Source organism: Merops nubicus, unplaced genomic scaffold, assembly GCF_000691845.1.
Source record: "Merops nubicus isolate BGI_N331 unplaced genomic scaffold, ASM69184v1 scaffold10336, whole genome shotgun sequence".
Classification (NCBI taxonomy): Eukaryota; Metazoa; Chordata; class Aves; order Coraciiformes; family Meropidae; genus Merops; species Merops nubicus.
Window position 1 is genome coordinate 55,651 of NW_008614329.1, and position 18,154 is coordinate 73,804.

General features: G+C 41.2%; 1 protein-coding gene across 1 annotated transcript in view; it reads right to left on the minus strand.

Annotated features, from left to right (window-relative positions):
- The window catches only part of SULF1 (sulfatase 1), a 52,858-nt gene extending 42,253 nt beyond the window's left edge, over nucleotides 1-10,605 (minus strand). Inside the window, 2 exon segments of the mRNA XM_008942185.1 lie at nucleotides 4,647-4,886; nucleotides 10,427-10,605. Of these exon segments, the coding sequence (XP_008940433.1) occupies nucleotides 4,647-4,886; nucleotides 10,427-10,598 (412 nt within the window). The 5' untranslated portion in view covers nucleotides 10,599-10,605.
- Between the last annotated feature and the right edge of the window lie 7,549 nt (nucleotides 10,606-18,154).

An 18,154-nucleotide genomic window follows, 5' to 3' on the forward strand; every position in this document is an offset into this window, starting at 1 on the left:
AACACCTTTTTAAAGGGTGCGTGAGGCAGGACACGATGCAGATTAAAAGCAGCGTGTGTGGGCAGCAAGTTGTATGGTTGGAAGGCTGTGACCAGAAACCATATAGGCTTTGCATCCAGAGAAGCCTGTTGTCTGCCCACCCCTTCAGAAGGCAAAGCTTTTGCTCACTGTGTGAAAGATGAACTTCTCTCTCTGCATCCAAGGGAACGGACCACAGTTTAAATACTCCTTAGTCTCAGTCTCCTGTCATCTTGGCATTTTATTAGTTCTTTGATCACTACACTAAGAAATGTCCCCATAAGTGACAGATGTCAACAAATATGCATGAGAAGCTGACATGTACTGCTGAACATATTAACTGGATGTCAACCAAGGGACCATTTCTGTTCATTACTACACTGGAGTCTGTGACTAATGTCAAAACAGGCCAGGTAGTGATATCTTGATGTCCAGTCAATTTTTGAGTTTTGAGTTTTAGAAATGTAGGCATTTAGAAGTTAACATTCAACATGCTTAACTTTGCTGTGTTACCATTTTTCTTCCATGAAAGGCTAAAGATGCCATGAGGACACATACATGCAAGAGTCCTGAATATTATTCCAATTGCTTGATACATCTGAACAAGAAATAAAATGCCAGGAAATACATCTTCCCAAAGACAATTATAATACATGTAAGCAAATAATTGCCTAATTTGGTGATCTCTGTTCTTTCAGGTGAGATTCCACATGGAGAGAGCCTGGTCCTGGGTTTAGCATGTTGCTGTGACGCTGCTTAGGGCTGTGAAAGGCTAAGAGGAGAGAGGACAGGAAGGCAGTAACACTACAAACTAACACTAATCAAGCAGAGAGGGCTCTGAGGGCATATGCATGTTAAATCAGAGTTACAATCTTAAACTTGTATTTATCTTCCTGTTTGCAAAGGGATGAAACTTCAGCTGGTAAAAACTGTAAAATCCTATGGTATACAAAGTGTAACATGCTGTTTAACAATAAAACTATTGTTATATTCATGTCTCCTGGATATTGGCTGCATTGCTCTGATGGCTTTGTCTTCTAAATCCCTAACAGAACACTTGGCTACTGCTTGGTTATTAAGACATGGTGGCACAATCCTCCTTTCCAATCCAAGATTGAGGCAGTGCCCTCCTGGAGCTTTCCTTTGTGTTTGAGTAGATGAATGGCCATGTGAAGTGCCAACACTGAAGGGCACATCTGAGATCCAAGGCCACATGCTGAAGGGCTGGGACAGAAAAGCAGAAGGTATAGAAAGTGAGAGACTTCAACAGCAGCACAAAGAAGGCGAAGAGAACTGCAAATAAACAGCAAAATCTCCGACTTCTGCGTCTGATAGCCTTACAGATGGAATTTCTGACCCTGAATAGCCAAAGGGATTTCTTTCACCTGGAAGTTTTCGATGTCAGCAGACAACTTCTCAAGCCTTTCTCACCATTTCCACAAAACTTGAAAGTGATTACAGAGTGACCCTTTTTTTCTCCCCAGTATTGAGTAGCTGGAGCTTATGTAATTAAAGCAAATGTCTCACATCTCTAAAGCTCTGCAGAGTTGCTTTGGTTTCTCTTTCTACTTATTTACTATGTTTTCCCTGCTGTTTCCTACAAATTCTGGCTTGACATGGCCAATTTTGTGGACTTTCAACAGTCAGGAAGCCGTCCAGTTGACTCATGGCTGCATTAGCATACAGCTTTTAAGTAAGGGGAACCATAAACATTGAAACAGTCTTAATGATTTGGGGATTTAAAAAAAAAAAAAAAAATAATTAGAAGACAAAGCTATTTTGGTTTGGCAGCCTTGTTTCTGAATAATGCCTGCTCTGCTACTGCCCAGCACAGTTCCTGCCTATGATTTAGCACTGAGGTATAATCTTCACAAAGGGCAGTTTCTGTGAAGAGCAACATTTCTATTAGGTCACACCAGAGTAGAAAAGTAGTAGTAAAAAGGTAAAACAGGGGAAGGAAAGAACCCATTCTGCAGGACTTGCCTCATAAGCTCTCTGCCCACGCGTGAGCTGTTGCAGTATAGAGGGTTTAGTTAAGGCTGTGGCAGGTTTAGACAGAGGATGCTTTATAGATGTTGGAAACTATTTGGAGTGAACAGAAGTAAGGTTGTTATAAAAACACACCCCACAACCCCCCCTTGATGTCCACCAACTGATATAATAATTTGATCCTATGCAAAAAACAAGAGCTAAATCCTCATCCTTTCAGACAGAGAAGCAGGCTGGACTAGTGCCTTATCACAACTATCACCAAACTATCAGTGGCCTTGGCTTCTTCCCTTCCCTTTCTCTGCCCCAGTTTCCCATTGAGGAGGATACTGATTTTTACTGATCAAAACACTCAGAATGCCCAGTGTAACTATCCACGGCACCCGCAATGTCAGCAACAAGTCCCAACCAGTCTATGTGTCTTCTGCTGACTGTTTGCCGATATAGGGTGATATTACCACTTCCATATGCTCGTCCTTGTTCAGGGCTGGGAGTTTAACCCCAGCACCTCAATGTGGTAAGAAGTCACTCTCTCAGCTCTCTCTTCTTCACTCCCAATTATTCCTGACTCCCAGGTATTCTTGACTCATTACAATGTTACTAAAATTTCTAGCTGTGAAGTGTAGATTATTAGTTGGTTATGGGGACTTTTGATGACTTTTTAATGAGGCCACACTGTCATTCAAAAATGTATTATAAGATCTGCTGTTAATAAGCCACTGCTTGGAAGAATAATTGTGGGGTAATTAGAAGGTAGACTCATCTTATAAGGAGTAAATGGATAAATTCTTTGGGGCCATATTATTACAGAGTCAAACATGTCCCTTGGTCAGAACTGGAGTTTCATACAAGTATTTTAAGTTGTTAGCATTTCCTTTTTCTTCTTTCTGCCCATTGTTAAAACTCACCTACTCGGACAATTTAAGGACTGATGTTCTCTCTGCCTGCCTTTGGAAAGGGATTTTTTTCCTTCTCCTTTCTTTGGACCCCTTTTTCCTTCCCATTTAATAGGGTTAAGTCTGCATTTTGTAGCCATCTCCACATGCCTTCATAATACAAGGCAGTGCAGAAGGCACACCCAAAGCAGGGTGTTTACCTCTAGAAGGGCAGAGTGGGCTGGTGACAGACATATCTAGTTTATGCATGAGGCATTTAGTTGTGTAAGTATTGGACTACAAATCAGTAACATACTAAATGTTTTAAGAACAAAGGAGCCAGATCCCACATGAGGCAGCCATGGATCAAGCAGAAAGGATTTCTGAGACATAAGCCATGAGATAAAGCTTATACTTTAGGGTGATTTCAGCACTGTTTCTAGCAGTGATTATCTGTTCTCTCTCCCCTCTTTTTCTCCCCCAAAGCCTCAACGCTGAGCTTTACTCAGGTTTAGCAGCACTATACTCAGCAACTTTACTGAAACCAACTTAAGAGAGACTGAAGCACTCTGCACCATGTGTCAGGGCCAGCACCAGGTCCAAAGAAGCTAGATATTTGTGTAGTTTTGAATTTTGCACAGGATGCAAAAGCTTCCCAGAACTACCAATACAGAGACAGAAGAAAAAACGAGTGAGCTGTCTGTGTGGTGAAGAAAAGATTGCAAACAGGCAGATGAACTTGAGGTGTTGGATCTAGCAGCATGAAGAGAATTAGGACAAGCAGATAGCATGGAGACATTCACCTGCTATGTTCTGAAAGCAGTGTGTTCTTGTGCCTAACCCACTGATACAGACAAATCGCTCTGCTGCCAAAGACATTCTAAGGAACACGGCTGGCACCGAGCTCTGTGCCTCATTGGTCCTTTAAAGGGGAGGCTTTGTAGTCAAAGGAGGCTTCTGAAAAAATTGCACCCTGACGACTTCAGACACCTCTTGAACCTTGCAAAGAGGAAATCAGGCTGGAGCCTAACACATCTACGGATTGAATCTTATGGGATAGGTGATGCAGAAATGAATCAGGTTTTACATCAAACCAAAATGCAGGCAAGAGGAATAAGAAGAGTTCTTTGTAGACAGGAAAGGGATCTCCTAACTAATGAAAACCACTAGAGATTTACAAGAAAACTATCAATTCTTATTGGTGCACAGCAGAACAGTCCTCCTTAAAGGCATGTGTCTACATCTTTTTGGAAAACATAAATGAAATATTGCCCCATGGCAAAGTTTAAATTATACCATTCAACTTGTTTCGCTCCCATGACAAGCACTTCACTCCTGTGAGGTCCTCTGGCACCAGTTCGCAGCCTGGCCACGACATCATCTTCCATAACTGTTAGGATCTGTCCACAAGCAGGTCATAATACTGACCATAATCACGGCTGGAACTGCCAGTTCAGACCCACAATACCACTAAAATGCACCTCCTTCACACGAGCCGTAACTGCCCGACAGCTTATGTCCCACCTGGGACGTCCAAACATGGAAACATGCCGCTCGACTACAAGTAAAGCTCTCTACGCAGCTGTTAGTTGCAGATCTGGACCAGTGGGCAGGACTACCCTCACTCCTGTAACACCAAAACTCTGCTCTGTAAACCCAGCCTGGGACAACAGCAGCTTTGTGTTAGGCAGTGATTTGAGCCCTGTCGCTGAATATCTGTCATCTTCACTTTCAACAACCAACCACTGTTGGTTTGGCTCTTACCTGTTCTATAGCCAGTGTTATTGAGATACACAGCGAAGGTCCGTGGCTCGTGAGTAGCTTGCCACGAGGGAGAGGAGCAGTTTTCGTTGTTGGTGTAGATGTTGTGGTTGTGCACATACTTCCCTGTTAGCATGGAAGAACGTGACGGACAGCACATCGGTGTGGTTACAAATGCATTGATAAAAGAGGCCCCTCCATTCTCCATAATCCTCCTGGTTTTATTCATCACTTGCAAGGACCCTGCAATAAAAGGTACTGATCATCCTTCTGCTGCAAAAAATAGGTGTAACCTGTTAGCTGCTGTTGTGCTATTAAGAGTAAAGTATCAGTGATTAGCGTGCCTTTGGACAACAGTCGGTTCCACTCTGTAGCAGGTAATTTCAGGGGAGAAGATTTTTATTATATCACCAAAATATTTTTCAGAATTCCAGAAAGACGGAGTTCTTTTTTCCTCAGGCTTCAAAACCAGGTTAAAATACAAACTAATCCAGAAATGCAATGTTAAAGCTTTAGAGCTGTATCAAGTGTATAGGTCATTAATTCTCCAAGCATGGCTGTAAGAAAACAGAAAGTGTGTTACACAGACTGAGCCATTAGTCAATGTGCCAGTAAAATATGTTAAATGCTGAGATTACAAATGAATCTGCTGCAATTCTTTTCGTTTTAACAGATAATGAAAGAAGAGGAAGAAAACAAGGGTGTGAGAGATGGGAGGAGAAGGAGAGAATTCTGTAACCATTTTTTCTGGAGGGAAGTTTCTGAGGACACAGGATAAGCATGTCATGCTCCAATATTAAAGCTCCATGCTCAAAACCAGCTGTCGGGGATAAATCTGAATGCAAAAAACATTGTCAAAATTTACCATCTTTCTCAAGAAACTGTATTAATCTGGTTTAAAGAACACAGGCATTTTTTGCATCCTTCAAAATGTCTTCATGAACAAGAAGGTGAGACAAGCAAGGCCTGCAGGTTTCTGACTGCAGAAAGCCTGATCAGCTCGTGACACGGTCTGTCAGGATTTGCTGACAGCTGTCAAACTTAGCTCCTTCTGCTACCAAACAGAGCAGAGACTAAAGGGTGAGGGTGAACCATGGATATGTCAGTATGTGCCCATGAAACAACCTTGTGAATTGTAACACTTGCACAGTTTTGGTGATAAAAGGGTTTCTGGAATTCTATTTCTTTTTTATCTTTGGTTTTATTTTTTCTTCTTTTTTTTTGCACAGTTGACAGTCACATATTTAAATTTAAATCCATTGATTCCATTGATACAATAAGATTTTTTTCTTGGTTTTGTTTGGATCATTTGAAAATCAAATTTAAAAGAAAAAATTAAAAAAATGGAAGACATGGCTGTAAAAAATGCCAAGGAGGCTCAACTTTAGGTGTAAGTAGTAAAATCTTCCTACCTAAAGTTAAGCACGCTGTCTTGCTTTTGGGCTAGGGAGTGAGTGCTGAATATGAAATCTTTAGCATGAAAATGATTTGGTTAAAAAAAGACAGAGGCAACTAGTTCTTCATAATTTCCTTGTGCAGTGCCAATATCTGCATCATTACAGATACATTTAATACCCTGAGCATGAGTCATCATAATTTTGGACTGTTCCTCTTTTACAGGCCTTCTTTCCTAAATGCAGAGCATCTGCTTTAGTGCTTTCATGAACTCAGTACAGACAAAACCCATGTGTTTAGAGATATGACAAAGTAGGAGAGTGACTGAGAGGTCTCTGAACACAAAAGGTCTCTCTTTGCACGAGTGGGAGTATTTCACTGAGTTGTTGAGTAAAAGTTGAAGGAGAGATCACCCTTGTTCTCCACACCTTTATCTCAGACCCGAGGCTGGACTTTTCATTTTTTACTTTATTTTGGTTTTGCCATAGCTCTCCTGTTTTTAAATGTCACAGCTTGTTCCTGAGAGCTCAGCTGTGAAATGCTTGTAGGTCCTCAGATGGAAAGTGCACCTCAGGTGCACCAAGGCAGGGCCAGAGCAGCCAAGCTGATGGGTGTCTTCATGCCTCCCTGGCATGATAAATGAGGAGCTGTGAGAGCATTTCCTCATTCTTCTGCCTGGTCAGCCCTCTGCTCCTGCAAACCTGCTGTTTAGGAGTAAGTTTTCCCTCCAGGTATGCACTTACTGACACTGGTGATAGATTTAGCCCCTCTGGCAATTCCGGAATAGGCACTTCAAAGCAGATGGGACTTCCTCGTTTGGAAAACAAAACACAAGCAGGAGATAAAACTTGCTGATCTAAGTCACAATCCTTTGCTGTTTGTAGCTCTCCTCACAGCTTGTGCTCACCTGGCCCACACTCTGCAGGGCACACGTACTCAGGTGCTGCCCAACAGCAGGACACTCATGCTCTGCATGACCAGGCAGGGAGCACCTGAGGGGAACTGCACAACCAGGAATGGCCACTTTGGACACAGAAATTAGCAAGTTTTGTCAGGCAAGAACTTCAATGTCATTTCTCAATCTATTCTCACGTTCCACAAAATACATTTGGTAACAAAAGGGGTCATAACAAGCCTTAAAGTTGCTATGGATTTTCACCCAGGTATATCACAGGTGGGTGTCTCTGGAAAGGGATCACTAGAGCCACCTTGTCTTTATATCCTTGTACCCAAGGCCCCAGGAAGGCGATGGAATTTTTCAGACCTCAGCACATATCCCGATTTTTTCGCTTATGTTTTTCAGTGCTCTAGTTATAGCAAAGATGGACAGCAAAGCAGGTAAATTATGCCTGATGTGGTGTATCCAGATGATGCTGTGGACACTTCACCCAGGGCTGTACTCAGCAGATGGCTTATATGGATTTCACTGTGTGGTACATTAGGGTGCAAACAAGGGTATAGAAAAGTGTCATTGTCTCAAATGGATTTTCCCTCTTGTTTTTTTAACCTTTCCCTGCTTCTCTGACATCTCAAAGGCCTCTGGGTAAAAAAAAACTGGACTACCATCATATTCATTTGTTTTGACTCCTTTCTGACATTATGCAAGATATTATTTACTGTAAGAATTACAAGAGTGATGGGGGAGATCACGGTTTGAAACATTGATAAGTGCAAGTGATAGAGAATCTGGAGCACAGGGGAAAAGACTAACGAGTGAGAAGCTGGAAATACCTGTACTGATGCCTGAACCAAATACAGACCTGACCACAGTGGTGGTAGCAATGCTGTCACTGTACAGGGGGGCAGCAGTTCTGGGAGCTGGTGCTTTGCCTGGAGCAAGATGCATCTTTACCTTCAGTGTTGGGAAGCTACTTCTCTGCCTTCAGGATGTTGGTGGGGAAGGAAAGTGCACAGAGACACAATTTAACTGGTCATTTCCCAGCTTCTGAACCCAAGTAATTGCTGAGTTCCTTCAAGAGCTAAGGGCCAGGCTGCCTCGCACCACTTGCACCAGCTGATATGTAACAACCTTCCTCTTCCTCCCTACATAGATAAGAACCGACTGGAGCTGTGGAGCAATTTGCAGTTTTTTTCTGATAAGCTCAATGAGACATCAGCTCCACTGAACTTCTTTACGTTCAGAATGCAGAACTCACAGGGTGGAGCAGGTTGATAGGAAGAAGTGCACACTCCTATGCTTTGAGCCCCAGTCCAATGCAGGCTCCCTGTCTCCTGAAGATTTTGCTCTGGATAACTCCCGTGTATACCATTTGCACTCAGGCAGATTAATATTTTGATTCAATGCTTATACATGCTCTGGGGACAAATCCTTCCTGATTGAAGGCTATAACGTACTTTATATGCTTTTATGTCAAAGCGTTCACTTAGAACAGCTTTTAGAAATGTTCATGCTGCAAATACAATAGCAAATAATCCATACTGAGAGACTTTCAGTCTCGTGATTTTGGGATAACAACACCTACGTTCGATTCTGTTTGTGGCAGAAAGTGTTGCTTCCCACTGACCTTCAGGAAACTTAAGATTTTTCTCAGGAAGGACGAGTGGATCATTCACACATGGAAAAAAGTATGATTTTACTTTTTAAATAAACAGAGTGATTTTTTAGCAGAAGTGTGAATAATGCAGTACTATAAGTCTTGGGGCTGAGACCTGCTTCCTGTGAAATGTTCTATGAAAAGGGGGAACCTGTGTCTTCCCTCACTGTGGTGGGAATGGAGCAGCCTGGCTACTGCTCAGCTGCCTGCTCACAGGAGCCAGCGTGCCCAGCCAGGGTCCAGATTAGCTTTCAAAGAGAGGTGCCCAGCACCTAACAACTCATCTTGGCCACATCTTTCCTCCCCTTCGCACTTCCCAACCCTACTGCAAGACTGAAGCCAGCAAATGGGCAACATTGTTCAGAGACATATCTGCTGACCTACCTTCCTTGGTGCCCTGCAGAAAGGAGGCTCTTTTGGGCCACAAAAAGGAATAATATGGCTTGAGCCTTTTAATAAAAGTTTCAGAATGACTCTAGTACAAAGAAGCACGTTCCTATTGTGATAGTTGTATTTTAGGTCAAAAATAGAGCCAGGAATGGCCCCTCATTATGCAGCATGGTTAAACAGAGCAGACATTTGAAAGAGTGAGAAATAAAAAAGATGTGCTCAGATATAAAGGCTTGGTCTTGGAGCTCTGCCCCATAAAAACACAAACTCTCTGTCACAAGATATACAATATTAATTCTGCTCCCACAGCTGTGAAGGACTGTAGAAATCATTACTGCATCACGGCAAATACAAAAACACTAGCAACTGAAGAACTGTTTTTAGACCTAGACCACTTTTTGTCTACAACTTCCTTGCTGAAAGTATGTGATTTTAGAAAAAATGAACTATTTTGTTATAAGTTTTCTGAATGAAGCAGCTCAATCTTTCAATGTCATTTGGCATTTTGTTTAGAAATTCACTACACATTTATTAAAAACATATCTTTCATAAAAAGGAAAAAAAAAACACACTAAGAATGCAAAATTTCATTTCAAATTGATTTGCCAGTTTTTCACCTTTTTGATATTATCTCCCTCCATCAAAACTAAACTATTTTTTTGGGGGTAACCTAAAATGATCCTCCTCCTCTCCTTGAATTTTCACTTTGGGCAGTGAACCAAAAAAATCAGTTATATACATAACTACCATTAATATCTTGCTAACTTTCTTAATGGAAAACATTCAAAGGCCGCATGGAACACCATCCAAGTGTTTTAACTTTTTCCACCCTATGAAAAATATGTGAAAATCACTTTTGGTTGGTAAGTCCAGGTTGTGCTCAGATATTCAGTACACTTATGAAAGCAAAACTAACCTATTTTTATATATGCAACATAGTTTTAAAGCAGGTGGATTTTAAAGACTCGAATAATTCATAGAAACATTAATGAAATCAGACCATTTTGTCTACGTGTATGTGTCAGATGACGCACATGCATGTGACAAATAGCTGGAGAATATAGATTCTCGCCTATACAGCACTGAGGGAAAGGTTAACCTCATAAGGGTCAAATTTTTAAATGCTACAGAAAGTTGTGAAGTTAAAAAGGGCTTTTGATGCAAGTTTTTAACCTCTATGTTCTTGCATGCATTATTAAATCCTTTTACGGTGGTGATTAAAGCTTCCCATTGTGGATTTTGATAAGCACATATTTCCTGAAGTCTGTAATTAAATGTGATGAGTGCTATTAAATGATATTTGTTAACTCATTTTCTGAATTTGTCCCACATTCTGACATTGTTCCAGGACCTGTACCTTCTCTGAATTTAAAGTACTTTCTGCTTGGCAGAAATTACTGACAGACATGTGACAAAATGAAGCAGCAAATAATTATTTCTCACCTAGCTCCACATCTTGGTCATCAGTGAGGACAAGAATGATATTTGGCCGTATATTTTTTCGCTCCTGCTGCACACGCCCTCTGAACCTGGGGGACTTGATGGTAGAACATTGACTTGTTAGTAATTCAGTAGTGAGCACTGCAAGGATGAGTGCAAACCAGGAAGATTTCATAGTAGTTCCAATATGTCAATAAAAAGACTGATCCAGAAAAGCCTGGACTCTAGTTTTCAAGACCTGTAGGAAGGAAAATAAATTCTGTTCAAGCAATAAATACACTTCCAGTTGCACAGTGAAAGGATGACACTTAAGGAAGTCAAGGCTGACACACACCCATTAACATGATTATAAGCCATATTGCTGAAAAAGAGCTTTATTCTGTCATGTTCTAAGAATAAACTCAGTCATTCTGCAACTATGCTTTCTCAAATAATTTTTACTTGAAGCCATGCCACTGCCTGCATTTTGTAGAGACATGACTTCTGGTGTGCTCTTTGCAGTACTCCCTCTCCTACACTCCATGGTTCTTTTTTTGTGCAGCTTGTTCCTTACATTCAGTACCTGGGTGCAGTGAAAAACTGCCGGGATGCAGATGTGTTCAGAATGTCTGTTGGAGGAGCCTTGGAAGGAGGAGAAAGCAGAAGGTAGTCAGAGACCTCAGTACTGTGGCTGTGCTTCAAAGTCTCCAGAACTGTTTGTTAAGTCTTCTTTCTCTTCCCTGAAAGAAAAAAGCAGAAAAAAACTGCATTCCTCCCCAGCTCCCCTACTTAGTCTGATACCGTACCTGCTCAGGGAGGTTAGATGGCACTTTGGCTGCTAGAGGTGAAGGACGTAAATGTCACATAATGAAATGCAGGTGCTTTTCCGACATTTATAGTCAGCTTGAGCTCCTGAGAGTCCAGGTTAGTAAAGCTGGCGTTGGTCAGCTCACCTGCATAAGCAGAGGGAGCCAAGGGGAGAGTGTGGCTGTCATCTGCAACCTGCACTGGAGCTCTGTGTGAAAAGTCATCTTCCCACTGACAAGAGAGCTCCTATTAAGTGGCAGTCCAGATGACCTTACCCAGCATTGTGAGGGTGCGTGGCCATCCCTCGGTCAGCCAGTGGCAGCCCCGAGTGCCTCATCCATAATGCACGGGACCCCTGGTACAGGCTCGTCCTCCACTCTCTGCTTCCAGGCTTGGCTCAGCACAGTATCAGAACCCCCTCTCTATGCCTGTCACTCACACAGCCCTGCTTTTGTAAGCCCTGATGCAAGCACAGAGGCTTGGCTTTTCTACAACAGATCTAAATCTGCGGCTGAAAATAACTGACTGGGCCGGGGAGGAATGGGCAGTCGCTTAGGCTCTAACATTCCTGGCATTGCTCACTGAAGCTCTGCAAAACCCCTCCTGTTAGACAAGGGAAGGGAGGGAATATCTAGAGGCAAAAAGGAAGGGTGTGGGAAAGAAACCCAGGTGGAGTCATGCCTGCTCCCTCTAGGGTACTGACCCGCCACAGATGTTCCCTCTGGTTTTACTCTGGGACTATGGATATGGCGTGGTGACATTGGTCAATAAAAATAGCAACCCTCCAAAAGCACCCAAGCCCAAGAATGTTCAGGAGGTCTGCCCAAGGGGGAGCCTGCACTGGGAACTGAGGTACACACAATATAGTGAGACTGAAGTATAATTCACAAGGAGATCTGTGCACCCACTTGTCAGACTTCATAGTCAGAAACGCAACCTGGACTACAAATGGATTAATAAGCATAAATAATTCAGAGAGCAACACAGAAGACAAAAAGGGCCCTGTCATTGACCTTAAAATGCATTAATAGGAAGGTGTTCTAAATTTCAGGAGAAGCAGCCCTAGGAGAGGGAGGGGATGGGTCTTGGTGCTGGAATTCTAGAAAAAGGATTGTGTGCTTGTTTTCACATACACCTTTTATTTTAAGCTTCGCAAGCTAAACGGTTTCATGCTCCTCACTCTGGCAGGCTGTAATTACATCAGAAGAGTGTGAATGTCTTTAAAAGGAAAATCCAAGTGTCTGTTGCAGAGAAATCTCATCTTTCCTTGTCTCTGCACCAACAAACAATCCAGCCTCCAACAGACATTAGAGCACTGAAAAGTCAGTACAGGAGACTGGAATTGAGTGTTAAAAGCCATTTTGGTGATTACACTATATTCACATAAGTAGCCTGAAGTCTGTAATTAGCCTTGACTTTTAAAAATAGTTCAATTTCCATGTATTTGTTCTAAGTCACATAGAAGCTAACAAAAGCACTGAAGACTGGGGTTGCAGGAGGAGTCAGCCTTCTTCTGATAGACACCAGATACCACATGCTCTTGGTGCAAAAGCAGAAAGACATTTTCTCTAAGTGCCTGATCTTTAAATAGCAAAACTTTGACTCACCTCACAAAGCATGAAAGGCTACATGAAGTGAGACTCAGTGTTTAGTTTCTTACCTCAGCTCCACCACACAGCAAACTTCTTCAGACAATGTTGACCCAGAAAGCAAACACTGGCACCAACGTGTTTGAGTAACCCCCCACAGCATGAAACTGCAAGTGCTAATAAAATTTACACTGATCCAAATGAACATTAACAAGTATTCTTCATTTCACCCCCTTTGGGCTACATTATCTGTATTTTTTAAAAATCCTGTTGCTTTAGCAAGCTAAGGCCACCTTAGGCAAGTCTTTTCAAGGAAGGATAGCATGAAAGGTTTCTTTTCCAGCTCTATTTTTTTTTCCCATTGATGGATACAGGAAAATATCAGGACTGATCTACACATGTAAAATTAACTAAGTTTTGTTGAATGGTTCTTGCACGAGAGTGCAGCAATTCCACCTTTTTTTTTTTCTTAACTGTTTCAGATTTGCATGCAAAAAATCTTTATTGAAAGGTGATCTTTGACAACTTGCCCTTTTACAGCCTGTGTCCCAGTCCTAGAAGGAAATGAAGCAAACAAAACTGTCAAAATACAGGCATGATAGGGAAGAGAAAGCAGCAATATTTGTGTTGGATGCTGGCTGCTAGTTTACAAGTACCTACAATTTTTCTTGAGAAATAGACAAAAATAGGAGAAATTCTAAAAGGGACCTTTACAAATGCAAATGGGGATGTAAACAATTTTTTTTGTGTAGTGTTCAGAAATCAAGACAGTATTACAAAATGCTTTTCTCTGGCCAAGTAAACAATTGCTGATGATAACATCTCTGTATGCTATTTGGAAATTTTCAATTATCTTTTTCCTATAGAATATACCTATCACAACTGAAACCTGATAAGTAAATAAATGAAACCAGAGAAATCCAAAGAAACTGTTTTCCCCCACCTGGATGTAATTTTTTAATTCAGTAATTTTTTTTTTCCTTTTTCACACAGGAGCACAAATTCACAGTTTGTACTCACCTTTCATGGAATAAAATCTGAAAACTTGGAACTTTAGTGGGTTCTGTGCTGCTAGTATTGTAAGTGTCAGTTCAAGGACTCGTTGGCATGGAGAATTAATTACCCGTGAAACTTGAATTGCATTGGCAGGGCACTGCAAAGAAGGTCTACAATGCCACTGCGTGTGATGTGGCATTAAAAAAATAGGAGAACTGTATTTCTAGGTCTCTTAAAAAAATGTGTTTCTGCAAGCAGGAAGAAAAGTAAAACGTACAATAGTGTCTTTGGAAACTATTAATAGATTTTATATTCATTTTGTCCAAGAAATGTGTAAGATTTTTTTTGTGCATTGGCTGAAAGTGCTTAATTTGGAACACAACAAAAGACCGCCAGTTTTTAAAAAGAGCATGTTCACTTTGAAAATCCACTTTGTTTTCATGTCCACATTTTTTCCTATGTTCCTTTAAAGTGTCACTTTGTGTTTGGCCATTAAAAATCTCTCCAGAATCATACACTTTGTTTATGAAACACCACCCTGAGGATCCACAAGTATAATCTTTTATAAGCTTTAAAGATGTATGGACTTCTCCTTATTTAATATGCTACAAATGTGGCTTCCACACTTGAGCACGAGCAGTGAGGACAGCACATCCTCTAAAGTCAGAGGCTGGGGTCTGCTATTCTAGGAACTTTTCCATAGAAACAAATGGATCAACTCTGACCAATAAGGAAACAGCAGTAATTATAAAAATACTAGTAGTAACATGGACTGTCACTGTGGATCTTGAGAAACAGAATTCTGGTTTTCTTTCCCCTGATATTAGCAACAAATGTGCCCGGTGCCTATGAGGTATCTCAGAGATCATGAATCAAGAAACTCCTAATGCAACAGCAATTTTGTGGTTGAATGTTTTATTCCTTGTTACTATTCAGTATCCTATCTATTATTTTTCTGTACTTAGATTTCTCTGCCTCTGAAAACTGACATAGTTGTATATAATTAGGATACAGTCCACAAACTTTTTGCTGCTTAGGACATATTTGAGATTTGCTGACAAGTGCTAGGAACTTGCACAAAAATATAACAAAAGCACAGAAAAGAAGCAGAAGGCCTTGTCATTGCAAGTGACAGGTTGTCTCATATCCTTTTAGCAAAAGATCATCTTGGGTAATTTCTTCTTACAGGTTTCTTGGATATTTGCTAAACAGATAAAACCTCTCAAACAAACAAAACCTCAGGTAACAATCACCACAAGAAAGTGAGCTTTCCTTGCTCCTCCAGAGCAGAGGAGCATTATCTTCCTCTGTCTTTTAACCTGCTGGCTTGGCAGTTTTAGCTTTGATCAACATTTTTTACAGGAATATGACCCCAGTGTTCTCTATTTCCTTAAAACTAGAGTCTCTGTAAGAAAAGTGGAAAGACAAAGGATAACAAGAATTCTCATAATTCATAAAATGCAGAGTAGGTCTTCTGCTTTTGACAGCATTTTGTAATTTCCAGTGTGACCTTGGAGGCTGTTCACCCTGGTGGGCACCTGGTCAGCAGCATTTCAAACCCCTGCCAGTCTGCCTGTAGCACCAGAAATCACTGTCAGTGGCATCACGTCAGCTGGAGGTGCCTTCACCCAACAGTGGCCCTGCGGAGGTCAAATCCAGGGGTTTACACTTCCCATTTTCAGATCTTTGCTTTAAAGTGGAATGTCTCCATCTGGAAATGCTGCCGTGCTCCAGAACGTTTTGCACACATGGAATTTCAATGGTGAAAGGGGTTTTCTCAGCAACACACATACAGTTTCTGTGAACCTTTGATGTTTAAGTCAAAGGGTGGATAGATTTCTTTATGCCTCATATACTCTGTGCTGTGAATCATAACAGCTGTGCAGTTGGAGACCCAAGAAAATCAGTAATTTTGTGAGATTAATAATTTCATGAAGATTGTGCAGGTTGAAGCAGCATAATAAAAGGTCAGAGAGGTAAGATGTTCATCTCCACCAAAGCAACCCAGTGGTTCAGGAGTCTTAAATTGCTCTTTAAATCATATTGCCTTGTTGACTAGAGAGAGAGTTGTAACACCCAACAACAATATCAACTCTCAATTTGATGAATACAGTGAAGCACTTAAGTGGAAAAAGCAGCTGACAGATGACTGTTTTAAGTGGAGTGATGTTAATGCTACTCCTGCCTCTCACACTTCTATTTACAAGGCAAATGCTGACATCTCAGACTACCCAGCACAGCCTCCTAAACCTGCAGGGCAGTTTCCTGTGGGAATATTAAGCCCACAGCCATGGGAAACACACTGACAGAGAAGCAGAAGTCAGGAAGAAGCAAGACCTACCATCTCTTCTTAAAGGTTAATCCCCTAATCTTAGTTGTAAAGTACAGGATTTACAGTGAGCACAAAGAATGTTGTTCCTACCCAGGCCTAATCTGATCACTACCTGTTGGATTTCCAACACACTTTCCTAATCAATCCATTATCTTCTCACCTTCCAAAGTTAATCACTGCCTAATAATGATGTATCATTAGCACCTCAGGCTAGATTGCTTTAAAGCAGCTACAACTTAAAGTAATTGCAAGCAGGGAAAATCATAACCTGATATTACATTTTTACATTGTAATTTTGCAAACGGTTAAAGGCAGAAAAGGTAGACACCTGCAGTGACTTGAAAGCGTAATGCACATTCGCCAACCTGCTTTTTTAACTGTGTACATGTTGAGGGATATTCTGGGTAGGTAAAAGTTTCCAACACTTCATATGTCACAGTAAAGCAACAAACTCCAGAAACATTTTCACAACACACAGCAGCAGCAGAAGTGATCTTTCTTTGAGAAAAGGAAAATATGTATTTGATGTCAATGCTGTTAATAGAGTTGAGCCAAACATTAAAGAAAATGAAAAATAATATTTTTATATTAGCTTCAAATCTGTGGAAGTTTTAAATGAAATTTCCCACCTATTTTTCAGTCAGAAGAGTGCTTACTGCTAAGTTACAAACCTCTAATAATATATCCAGTTACTTAAATTTATTTCTTACCATCTGATTCACTTTTAGAATTTCATATTTCAATACAGCCAAGTGCACTCAACATACAAAAGAGCCTGCTATAATTGAGCTGGATGACGTGCCCCACAAATAAAATCAGCCATTCATGAAAGCTGGTCACCAGAGGCCATTTCAAACAATACACATTTCAAAGTAATCTAAAGTAATCCCTTTTCTCTCCTGATTTGGTTTCCAGGCCGTCTGAAGCACATGTGTGCAGCAAACAGGAGGCTTATTAAAACCTGATGTTATACTGGAATTCATAATGCCCTGGCCTTGCGATTGAATTCTGCATCTGCTAGTCTTCAAAGAGAGGGGAAAAAAAAATCAATTAAATTTCTATGCTTATTAAACATGAGCATCATGATACATGCAATTTATTAGCACTTGCTAAATAATTAAGGCCAAGAAAGATAATTGGATGTGCACTAATCTCCAAACAGGCTTCTGATGTCGATTTTTTTTTTTTACATTTAAAGAAAGTGGCTTTCCAGCTACCAGGTAATATAATTGCTATAAGACTCCAGGGATTTTTCAGATTTACAGAGTAACCTCTACGTGTGAAGGAATTTAAGGTTGTTTTAAAATCCCATTTTAAACCCAGGCATCTTTTCTATAACTCCTGCTCACTTGAGCAGTATGGGACACTATGAGAAAACACTGAAGGATAACGTGTTTAACTCGAATACGAACACAGCATCTTTAGCACAGAATATCTGAAGGATCTACATATGTAGGAGAAGACTGAGATCATGCCCAGTTCCTCCTGGTCATGTCCGCACTTGGACTGTCAGAAGAAGAGGTTACAGTAGGTTGTGCCGTCATGTGGTGCCCTTAGGTGGAATCTGAGCCTGACAGGGCTGCTCTGGTCACTCCTCTTGCTGACTGCACAGGGGAAGTGACAGGGGCTCAGGGGGACAAGAGGAGGCTATGTAAGGACTGAAGCATGAGGAGCCGGCAGTCTGAACCTGCATGAGTGTATGTATGTGAAGAGATAGAACACCTGTCCTAGGAGAGGATCTCAGATGTACTTTCAGCTATAACACAGAAGGATGGACTTATCACAAAAAAAGGAAGACCCTGGGAGCTACTGCCCTGTCAGCCTCACCCATGTGCCTTGTAAGATCATGGAGCAGATCCTCCTAGAAGAAATGCTAATGCACATGGAGGACAGGAAGGTATTTCTGGAGAGTCAGCATGGCTTTATCAGGGGCAAGTCCTGCCTGACCAATCTGGTGGCTTTCTATAATGAAGTAACTGCATTAGTGAACATGGCAAAAGATGTGGACGTCATCTATCTTGACTTTGC